Below are 12,486 nucleotides of genomic sequence, written 5' to 3' on the forward strand. Positions count from 1 at the left end.
TAAATTATGATGGAAGAAAGATTGGCACTTTTCTTCTCCCTGGATACAGAGGGATTTCTCTGGAGAAAATTGGCTGGTGGAAACATGACTGACAAGGCTGTTTACAGAAATTGTGGAAAGGAGGAAGCAGGCTTGTCCCTACATTGTTTAGAGCCTCCCATAAAGATTCCAAGGAGATACATTTTATCCTATCTCATATATGTGTGTTCCACATTACATTATATGACCAACCACTAAAGAAAGGTACAATAACTGTATCATTTTTTCCTTCCTTCTTTTTACAGTGTAACTCATTCCATCATATTTGACACTGAGGTTGAAGGTTTGTTTGGCTTGTTATTGTATTAAGCAATTTAAGCTGAACAATGTAACTGTTAAATTTCAGCCAATCAATTATTTTGTCAGTTTTATCACTGTCAGGAGACAATTTATGGATTATATTTAACAGTATCCATAATTGTGCATATGTTTTGGTGTTTATTGAATGTAGCATGTAGCACCTTACTGGAGTGCTAATATTATTTATTACTGATACTTATCACATATATGTCAAGTTTATCTAATTAGGGTTTTTCCCCCTAAAATAAATTCTGGTGAATTGAGGTGAAGTCATGTTATATTCACTGAGAAGGACAGAAGGTGCTATTGAAAGCCATGAATGGGTGAAAATTCTAAATAACTGCAGACAAAGGTGCTGAAAAGATTGTGAGGTTACATTATAACTAGCAGACACAATAGAGATAGGTGGTTTCATTCGCCAAAGGAGCATTACTTCAGCCATGGATTATTGTGATGAAAATCACTTTATTAGGTATGGACCACATAGGGATGAAAGGCAACTTCTGAAAAACCCCTTTGTCCAGGTTCAACTTTTTCTTATGTTCACTAGCTATATGATGTGGAAATTGAATAATGCTAGCCCTTCACCAAAATGAGGTTGATTCATGTAAACATCTCAGTATATAGAGCAGGGGTGTCAAACTCGCAGCCTGCGAGGCAGATGCATCACGAGCTGGCCCCGTCCTGCCCGGTTTAGCGAAGGGGAGAAAAGTCACAATACGTCACATGATGACGCCATGATGATGTGAGTTTGACACACACACACACACATACATACACACACACACACACATACATACACACACACACACACACACACACACATACAGAGAGCGGGGGGAGAGGAGAGAGAGGAATCTTAAAATCAAACAAAATTTCCCTTTATGTGGAAAATATCTTTACACACAGGATCTATTCTTACTGATTTCAACACAGTTATTGGAGTATGTAATTACCCAACCAGCATAGCTAGCCAAGTGTGGTTGTCTTCCCCATATTCAGAGTATAAGGAGTGGCATAGGCATGCATGGGGGGAAGACAACAATCTGCAAATTGTTAGGCATGGCATCATAATTCAAGCCACTTTTTTCTGTGCATGTAACATCAACAAGTGGCACAAAGATTGGACATGAGTCCATGTCTCTGCCATGTTGTAGAGATGACATCTCCTATGAAAATTGCTGGATGGTTCTTTGGATACTTTTCATACCCGTCTCTTCTGAGATCCCTCCCCCCACAACTTCCCACTATATTTACAATTTTGCCATTAAACTTTTCTTCACTCCATCTTACATAATCCCCTTTTCCAGAAGGTGCTCCTTTCACAGGCTATATGGCATTATGCCATCTTGTATATTGAATAAATTTACTAACACTCAGGAGCAAGCTAACGTAATTTGCTTGGGTTTGGCTGCCGAGTCAATTAAATACAACAATTTAGTGCAAAATCATTCTATATGCCAGTAGTTGACAAGCCTCTTCTTAAAAAGTAGGATTCTTCTACCAACTGTTGTAATATGGAGTGCCTTGTTTGTTGTTTTAGAACCTGCCATTATTCAGCAGTTTAACACTGCAGGTTGACATGGAATCATTGGTTACATAACAGCTAGATAGCACTGCCAGTATATGTTATCTTTTCATGTGTAAAATTCAGAATGTTTGGCTGAATTATTTTTCTGTAAAAGCATGAAAATCCAAGATGTTACAACTGAAGGGACAAAAGTGCTACAGTTCCCTTCAACAATTCATTTCATTGGGTTAGGAAGAGGAAATGAGCTTGCTCCTGTTAAATATTTCTGAATTCTTTTAAAGCAACAACTATATTAAAATTAATAGGTCTAGGTCCAGGGGTGGGATTCTACCAGTTCTGACTGGTTCTATAGAACCCCTTGTTAACTTTCTAGGCAGGTCGGAGAACCCATAGTTAGAAGAAATTGTTTTTTTCCACCCTTATTACATTCTTGGCAGTATGCCTAGACTTACTGTCTCAGAAGGAGGCTTTTTTTTCTTGATACTTTCTTAACAGGGAAGGGTTGTTTTAAGCTTTTTACACTGCCATTGGGTGAAAATACTCCCCTGGAAATACTTTTTTGCTAGCTAGAAAGATTGACATTCAAACGTAAGTTTACATATCCTTTCTGAGTTTTGGTCTAAAACTGGTTTTTGGTGAAGTTTAATTCTGTGCTTGGTGACATTTAATCCTGTGATTATTGATGGGATAATTTTCCCTATTCAGCTTTGTTTGGAAGGAAAAAGGTTAATCTCTGTTCCTGAAAAGAAACTGGTTTGAGAAATCTGGCTAGTTCCTGTGTCTATTTGTTCTGGTAATTGGTTTAACAAGCAACAGCTACTGTTGTGATTTAATTATTTGTATTATGTTTGAATTTTCCTGCCTCATGGTTTCTTTTTTTTATTTGGGGAGGAGGTCTTCCTTCACTGCTTTAGTGGTATCTGGCACTGTCCTTTTGGGGGTGTACTTCCAAGAGGCAGGATGCAAGCTTGACACTGATTTTTTTACTACCTTTCTGGGGGGCATGTGACTTTTTCTTAAATCTGGATGATTTCCTTAGGATATCTTGTGAGATGAGTGAGACCAGCTGTTATCTTTAAGTGGTGCAAATGGATCTAAGGATTGCTTTTCCTGGGTCTGCTTTTTCTGGAGAGCTTAAATGACCTGTCGGCTAAAGGATTTCACTTTATGAGCAAGAGTTGGCTGCTGATAGTTATAATTGCATTTTAACTATTTTAATTCCTCAGGTATTTTTAATCTAATGATTGGTATTTGGGGCAGCTTTTTGCAAGCAAAGAAGCTTTTTGTATTTTTGTACAGGTAATCCTTGACTTACAATAGTTCATTTAGTGACCATTCAAAGTTACAATGGCACTGAAAAAAGTGACTTATGACTGTTTTTCACATTTACAACTGTTGCAGCATCCCCGCTATCAGGAGAGGCCAGGCATTAAGAAGCACCCCTTGACATGACTGGTGTCAAGTTGGCCATGCCCACCCAGTCACATGACCATCAAGCCACACCCACCAAATAAGCCACGCCCACAGAACTGGTTGTTAAAAAATTTGAATCCCATCCCTGTCTAGATTTGAATCATAAACACATTTACACAGACAGTATTTAGAAAATAAGAATGGATCAGTATTCAATACTGAAAGGTTAAAAAAGGTTAAAAAAACCCAGGGTTGGCCTAATTTATTTATTTAGTAATGAAATTCATTGAAAAACTGCCATCACCAGAAGTGGTATTCAGCAGGTTCTGACCAGTTTTGGAGAACCGGTAGGGGAAATTTTGAGTAGTTCAGAGAACCAGTAGTGGAAATTTTGAGTAGTTTGGAATACCACCTCTGACTGGCCCCGTTCCCATCTATTCTCTGTCTCCCAAGTCCCAGCTGATCGGCTGGGTCTTCTTTTGTTGCCCTGCACAGGAGAACGGAGCTGGAAAGCAGGTTAGTGGAGTGGGGAGAGAATGGGGATTTTACAGTATCCTTCCCCTGCCATGCCCACCAAGCCACGCCCACAAACCCAATAGTAAATTTTTTTGAATCCCACCACTAGCCATCACCACCATGGATGTGCATACTACATTAGTGCTGGGGTATCATTTGAGCAGTTCCTTATGTGAAGTTTTTTTTATTATTTTGTTATTTTTATTATTTTTTTAATAGGACTATCTGTATCCAAATAAGTCTCAAAAATTATTTAAGAAAGATCGTTCTATCTGCTCACTCTTACACACCATTTATTCTTGGGGGGGGGGGGGGTGGCCGGGGAGGAGAAACCCTTATAGCTTGAATTGTCACATCTTTTCTAACATGGACAAAGATATTGATTGCTTTGACTTAAATGTTTTACTTCATCTCTAACTTTTTTCAATAATCATAAAAAGGAAGATAAATTCATTCTTCTTTCTCTGTGGGTTTTTCCACTTCAGCCTTTAGCAGATTGCCTTCTGTAATTAAGCTGGCTGAAACAAAGCCAGCTTCTGAAATCCCTTTCCAGATTTTAACCCCTTCTTCCTTTTGGGCCACACTTTTGCTGGCCAGGTGTTCTGTCCAACCACCTTCAACTTAGCCTATAAATGGTGAATCGCCTTGCTTCCCTTTCTGCTCCCACGCATGTTAGAAAAGCAATCACACATTCCCTTTTTTGTGGTGTGTCCTTTGAGGACTGATGGGAAAAAAAATGGAACAAAAAATAATCATCAGTCACGTGACTTATGTGGAGAATCTCATTTCTTAACAGTGAAAATAATTAACCAGAGGAACAACTTGCCTCTAGAAGTTGTAGATGCTCCATTACTGGAGGTTTTCAAGAAGGAACTGGACACCTCTTGTCTGGAATGGTATAGGGTCTCCTGGTTGACCAGACGGTTGGGATATAAAAGGCTTACAAAGTACCTTCCAACTTTATGGCAGGGCAGTGGTTAGAATGCAATACTGCGAGTTATTTCTGCTGACTGCCAGCTGTCCGCAGTTTGGCACTTCGAGTCTCACCTAGTCTCAAGGTTGACTCAGCCTTCCATCCTTCCGAGATGGGTAAAATGAGGACCCAGATTGTTGGGGTAAATATGCTGACTCTGTAAAACCACTTAGTAAGGCACTGGGAAGCAGTATATCTAAGTCTAAGCACTATTGCTATTTTATTCAGCCAATTAAGAAAAAGCCAGCATGTCACCACCATTCCACAACTTAACCTAAAAAAGGAAATTCACCCTTTCAAGGCAGGCAGCTCGTATGAAATGGTCATCAAGGTAGAGAGTGGTGACCGGGAGAAAGGCAAAGTCGCTACAGTAGAGACTGGGGCATTGGTGTAAGATGGAATGAAGTGCAACTGGTGGGTTGGCTTCCTAATGTGTGACAGAAAGGAGAAAATATTACCTTTGGTGAAGAATAAGAAACATTAGGTGGAAGTCACCTCCCCAGCAACAAGCTGAGGATGAAATCATCCTTTCCTGCCCTTCCTAAACCGTAGGGTGACCTGTATTCATGCAGACAATGCAGATCAGTCCTGAGTCTCTAATGATTATCATCCTATCAGCATCTGATGCTCTTTCAGTTAGTTGTTCTAGCAAAAACTATCACAGTGTGTAAATGTCACTTGCATTTTGCAAACAATTTCAAAATAATGTCTCTTAAAAATATGAAAGGATTACTCCTTGTTGGCAAGTAAATCTAAATCTAAACTAGTTATCTCCTACCATTTATGTGGGTCAAAAAGTGCTCTACAAAGTGTATGAATATCCTTCAGGTGCTACATTATTTCCTATATAATTCCATTTTTAAGGCAGATCCTCCTAAGAGTTCTCCTATTCTCTTTCACTATCTTTGTGCAGAATGACCTCAGATTTGAGTATACAAGTAGTTTACTCTATTCAGTTTTCAAAGCATTTTCTCCTGTGGAGATGGGTATTTTCTCAGAGAATTAACTTCTCAAGAATTTTTTTCCAATAGCTTCCCTCAGTGTTAAAACAATAGTAGGAGTGTTTGTTGTTCATGGTACTGCTGTGGCATATAATTACTTTGCATCTTTCATGATTTTCTTTATGAATCCAGGAAGGTTGAATAGTTCTTTAACAAAAAAATGACATGTTTTCTAGAAGTAACGGGAAAACTATAACCTTACAATTTTCCATGGAGAATAATTATTGCCATTTTTAAGGCATAAACTTACACTTTGTTATCATGAAAGGAGCTGCTGGAATGGATATTGTGTAGATCAATTCTATCTATCTACAGTAATCTATCTATAATCTGTCTGTATAACTGTCTATCTGTCTGTCTGTTGTCTATATCTATCTATCTATCATCTGTCTATCATTATCAATTCTGCCATATCTAAATGCCATTTTATTAACATCAAATACATCATGTGCAATCAGCACTTCACATGTAAATACGTATAAGATTAATAGTTTACCCAGAAAGGATGAAAATTCAAATTTAATCCTAAAATAACTAGATCTATTTTAATATTATCCAGTTAAGGGAAAATAGTGGAAAATAGCAGAAATAGCAATACCAGAAAACAGAAGAATGTGGAGATTTCAGCGGATAGTTCAGGATAAGTTAAAATTTCAGAGAGAGAATTTATTGATTTTTCAAGCTCCTTGAATACTACTTATTCCATGTTTTTCTTTCCATCTTCAAGTCACATCCATACAGAGTGCTAATGCTTCCACACTTTAATCAAATACTTGTATTCTGAACTATGCATTCTACACTGCAATAACCTATTGTGATTCACTATTACCATCTCAACACTCTGCAGACATTCCAAACAAGTCTAAAATAAAAGCTGCTAACTCAGACAGTTAAATAGGAAATTGAATGCCAAGCAAATTTTAGCATTAATAATACTACACTTGCTAATTGTTTGCCTTCGGTGCTGCTTTATTTTATGTTTTAACCTGCAGAGGCTAATAATTTGCACTTGAATACTTGGGCCAAGAATATTTTTGCATCATTGACGGCAATCCTTTAAAAAAAAGGAAAGAGTGTTCAGTTAACAGAGCTCCAGGAGGCTGACTAAAATGACGGATGTTTGGCTGCCGGATGAGTAGTACTGAAAATTAGGGCTGGGCATACACATGCATGTGGGGAGAGCCAGGAAAACTTCTGAAGCAACTGGGATTTGCACATTATGCAACTTCTTTTATGATTGGTGAAAAAGTATTTTATACATGCTCCTTCTCATTGTAAAGCCTCAAGTAGCCCTAGAAATAACACAGATGACTCAATTACTTTCCTATTATCATGTATTTGCATTCTTTCTCTCTTTCCCCCCCTCCTCTTTTAATGACCCCGTTATCCCTTATATTGGGATGGATTCGGGGCAACTGAATGGAGCTGAGTGTTTACTGGCCGGATGCCCTTCCTTCATCAATGCAGAGTTTGCAGCAGCTAATTACTCACTGTTCCCAGAGAGAGAAATATCTGCCGCTACCGAGGATCAAACTCACGGCCTCCTGATTATGAGGCAAGAGCTCCACCTCTAGGCCACTGCACTACTCCATCCTATATTTCCTATATCTTCCTATATATTTCTATTGTTGTTATATATGTTAAGAATAAAGCAGATATAGTTAGGGAAACAGCTGCAGTCAAACAAAATATATAATATAATACAATCTTCTACTACTTGGCACCCTCAGTAATACAAGTGTATTATATTACACTTCATAGAATTCTCAGCCAGTATGTTGGAAAACAACAAGTTTATGCATTAACACATCCACAATTCAGGTTTTGCATCCATTAACAATGATGGCTATAGGAACCATGATCTAGCTTCATACATTAACTGGGAGAATGGATTCATAATCTGAATCACTGGAAACAAGTGAAAAGTGTGGATTTTTTTCATGTGAACCAGAGATCTGCTTTCTAATTATAGTGTACTAAAATGTAATCATTTATGATGGATGATTATGATCCATCAACCACAAACATAATTTGGAAAGAAAAGAAACCCCAAGCATGAGAACCATGTGAATAATCATGTAAGGCATATCCACATAGAGCTTTTCTTCGGTACTGTGTTTATGGTAGCTTTGATTTACTTATGCTGTAAGTGTTATCACCACTTTTGTTTATCACTTAAGATAAAGGACAATATGTAAGTGGCAGTGTGCAGTAATTTTACAGGTATCATGATTAATATTGATGCTTTGTCATCTCTACAGTAGTCAAAAGGTCTTAGCAGGCAGAGTTGTGGAATTGCTTCATGAAATCTTAGATTTTCCAGTTAAAATACATTGTCCTGAAAAAGTGGAATGTGTATTAAAATCTGCATAAAAAGCTTTTTATCTTTTATACTTTTTAAAAGGTAGCAGAAGGCTTAGAAAGCGGTATTCTATAGCTAATACTGTTGTCTTTTTTGTGTTTTTAATGCCCTCTTATTCCTGTTTATGTACCGTGGACTAGGAGGTGGTGTTTATGATACGTGACAGGATATTTGAAGGGAATTCAGTTGCAAAACGGTATACAGAAAACTGTGTTATTGTTGCAATAGAAGCAGAACAAATCGTGCAGTGAGTGAGTGATACTTGTTCATTTTCCATGTGAACATAGTGTGATCTGGCAGAAAAACATTGTGAATGTTTATAGTTTACTATTATGTAAAACCAGTGAGACACAAAAAACTGATATTATGATGCGGGAAGATAGATTGCGAAGCAGGAACAAAGCTGGTTATGCAGGCTACGCAGATCAGCGATTAGCACAAATCCATCCGTGTCCAAAGAAAAAGGAAGATTGAGAAAACAATAACTGGGAATCTAAAAAAACAATATATGAAAATAACAGGAGTCAGCATAGTATTTTGCTGGCCTGGTGAAGTATTAAGCTATGCAGGTATTTGATCTATAGTTTTGGATAATTTCATTGGGCATCAACCACCAAATCTTGTCGGGAGATAACTCCATTTTTCAGTAGTCTGTAATCAATGATCATGTGTGTTAGCTTATCAATGCCCTTTCCTGCAAGCTTTTCCAACCTTCCTCCCTGTATTCCTATTTTTTGAAGCATTTTCACATGTAGATTTTAGATGTAGATTTGCTCCCTTCTTTGAATACTACGTGTTTGACTCTTAGAAGGCAAGCATGCAGTTTCTCAATACAAACACTGTGTAGATGTTTTTAAAATCATCTATGCTTGCAGCAAATCCCGATCTGCAGAAATAACCTGGAAGGTGGAGCTGCAGTCTGTGGCTAATTCAAACTGATAGCACCATCTACAGTCAGAGATGTTGTCTGCAGTTATCATTTGGAAACAGCTGCAGCGATTCCTTAACGCTTGTTTCCATCCTCGTTCAGCCCAGATGTTATGAAATGCATGATGAAATAGATAATGTTTCCATGTTCCAGTAGCTAAATAAAGAGACATTTTTGCACTTAGCAAAAATGCTTGATTTGAAGTGGGGGGAAAAGGTACATCAGTGAAAGGGACATGGTTTCTGCTATACAGCTGGGCACAGACAACCCTTTTTTATTTTCTAAAAGAAAGTCTGTTGACCTCATAATTGTGATTCTTCAGTTGTACAGGAAATGTACTCTACCTATGCTCTTTCCTTCACATATTTCAGGACAGTTTGATAGCTCAGTTCTAATGAGTGTTGACATATTGTAGAAAACAGTCGTGGTTGGCTAATATAACAACTGATATAAACAATCCCAGTCTGGGTTTGTAGGCATTGAGGTGTATTCTTCCAGCTTTTCTGACTCCCACAGTCTAGACATGTAGGGTGTTTCAATCTGACACATAACTGACTAGAATCACAGTAGGTTGTCGGGCCTGTAGAGCAACTTCCTCCTTCAAGTGGGAAGACTGCCTAAAGGGATCTTAATGAATACCATTTTCTCTGAAAGAACTGGCATTGAACACTGTACGAAAGAGCACATTTCTTCATGAATTAACACTTTGGTCTGGTGATGATTGGCATTTATAAGATCCATTATGTGTGGTTGTATAGGAGTGGGGGAGAAAACAAAGGTCTTACGTGCACGTATTAGTGATTATGACTATTGATACTGATATTTGTTACTATTTTTAACAGAGACTACTTGGGAGCGACCAAGCAGTGTCCCGGGAACTCCAAAGAATTCGGTGAGCCAGAAGAACTCCTTGCCTACAGGTAGGGGACAAATCATCCACAGGTGCATGCAGTTATTTTCCCCCAAAAGAGAGGGGATCATAAAAGCTCCTACTATCTGCATTAAATGGGGAAATCCCTGTCATATATTTGCCTGTCTTTAGAGAGAAAGTAGCACTAGGAGAATGCACGGAATTTCCTTTCCTTCCTTTCCTAGAGATGTGGCTTATGAGTAATATTTAGGTACCATCAAATCAGATTCAAACTTATGTGGCTGAATGCAGTATGCTATTTTGCTAAGAGTCAGTGCAGTGATCAAGAACCCAGTCAAGTTGGTTATTTTGGATCCAGAGACAATAAGCACACCAGCGAATAAAGAGATTTTTAAGCTTTGTTATGAACTCAAAGAAATTTAAAAGCATAACATAAAAAGCATATGTACCAAACAAGATGAGATCGAAATCTCTAATAAGCTGTCAGGAGCTCCTTAATCATGAGAGCAGAGAGACTCCAATTTCCACAGGACCCAGTGCTAGGTTTTATGCAGAGGCTTCCTACAAAGAACAACAACTCCAAGGTTTTTTTTTTTAATCAAAACCGGACATTACGACTTTCTGGCCCTTTTATGGTCATGAGACTGTAAGACCTGGTTTTAACTGAGTGACATATGACTTTCACAAATTTGCAGCTATGGAAAGATTCTCTCCTTCCCTCCCATCCCTTCTCTTTTATTCAGTAAATAAGAGTAAAAAAAACAGGCAAGTTAACTCAGCATAAAGTCTATACTTCTAGACTTTTCTTAATGTGAGGAAAAAAATCAAAATATGTCACCAAACCCCTCAAAATAATAATGGACGTCTGCACTGCCACTGCATATGCCTACCACCTTGGACTTATACTGGATCTGCAATCTTGCAAGGATCTTCCTATGATATCCCTGATTGTAATTACCATCTTATACGTCACCTTTCCATACTTCTATTCCTTGCTGAGTATTGTCTTTTTCTACTCCATTATCCACGCTTCTGAACCAAAGTACGTGCTTGCTGTTCAATTTCCCCAAAAGAACAGTCAATCTTTATTCCTTCCAGAATTGATTCCAAGTCTTAGTAACTATCTCCAGATCCATAATTCATTGTCTTCCTTTTTCTCAGTGTCCAGCTTTCACAGCAGTACATTACCATTAATGAACTCCTTCTGGACCTCATTTTTATTTTCTAACATTTAGTTCTACCCTGTAAGTAATTGAGATCACTTCATAATTGCTTTGACAATTTTAATCCTTGCCGTTGTTGGAAAATCCTCATCATTGCCTTCATTTTTCCCCCTCTGAAAGCAAGGTGCTTAGAGTTCTTGTGTTGGTTTCTTTGAGATCCTTGAAGTTTGTCTTTGGGACTCATCTCACTCTCCCATCTCACTTTCAATTCCTGCAACCATTCTTCATATGTTTTAGCCTCCAGTCCCCTGATCATCTTTGTTGCTCTTCTCTGTATGTATATTTCTGTGTACATAATTTATATACATTTTTTATGTTTATAAAAATAAAAAAAATTGTTATTTATATATATTAACTATATATTTTACATATGCCCCAGGAAAGCCACAGGTTTGGATAACTGTGCCCTAAACCATTGACTTTAGGTTGTCTCACAGACCCTCATCCTGCCACCACCACCACCACATTCATTGTCCTTATTAAAATGCTAGAGGAGATAAATCCAGAATTTTGAACACTGGCATAATCGGTATGATGTTATTGTTGCTTATCAACCAATTCCAACATGCAGTAGGTACCCCTAAACATTGTCCAAAAGTTCCAGTGAATACACAGATAATTGGTGGAAGGATCATATACCTAAGATCTGCAAATTTCTTCGGGCCATGTAATCTATTTGACTTTGTTTTCTAAAAAATCCCCTGATCAGAAAGGGTGGGGGATTTTCAGTGTCAGCTAACAAGTCCTTCCCATTCCACTGTACTTTAAAAAAAAATCCCAAAGAGCAGCATCATGGTGAGATAGGATGGCTGAATATGTTCAATTCCCCCCACCCACCCGCATAGTCCCTTGCAGAGAATTTTAAGCCATTTGATCTCATCTCGATGCGGTACTTCAGCGGAATTTGTAGTAATTTTTCTAAGTGACTGACAAGGGGTGGGTGGGGGGAAATCTCCTTTCCTCAAAAGATTTAGGGGAAAATACCCCTGTCTGTTCAAGAGAATAAGCCTTATTTCCTTGCCAAGAGTTTTTTGTTCTGTAGTTCCGTACAGAAAGGTTTTTTACCTCCAGTTCTAGAGAAGCCATTCAAGTTCTTATAGAACTCTTCCATGAATAGAGTTTGAAAATCCCCAAATTCCCAGATTATACAGGAAAAATCTTTTGAAGAGATCCTTTTCCCCAGAACCTTCATTTCTCCTCAGCTATGCAAACTTCTCCTTTGGGTTAGGGGTTAGCCCCTATTCTTTTAACATTTAGAAAATCTAGAAAACATTTCTTTTTACTTGGTTTTTAATTGCTGGATTATTTATTGCCTATTTTAATGATAAT

At 38.0% G+C, this 12,486-nt stretch overlaps 1 protein-coding gene across 2 annotated transcripts in view; it reads left to right on the forward strand.

Moving 5' to 3' along the window:
- The window catches only part of GAS7 (growth arrest specific 7), a 158,564-nt gene that overhangs the window by 114,695 nt on the left and 31,383 nt on the right, over window positions 1-12,486 (forward strand). For both annotated transcript variants that reach the window (XM_026667570.2, XM_087953948.1), the window contains exon 3: window positions 9,906-9,983. In XM_026667570.2, coding sequence (XP_026523355.1) covers window positions 9,906-9,983 — 78 coding nt within the window. The remainder of the gene's footprint in view (window positions 1-9,905; window positions 9,984-12,486) is intronic.

This window comes from Notechis scutatus, chromosome 2 (genome assembly GCF_049901735.1).
Source record: "Notechis scutatus isolate UNSWTSFEM ecotype Mainland chromosome 2, rNotScu1.2, whole genome shotgun sequence".
Taxonomy (NCBI): domain Eukaryota; kingdom Metazoa; phylum Chordata; class Lepidosauria; order Squamata; family Elapidae; genus Notechis; species Notechis scutatus.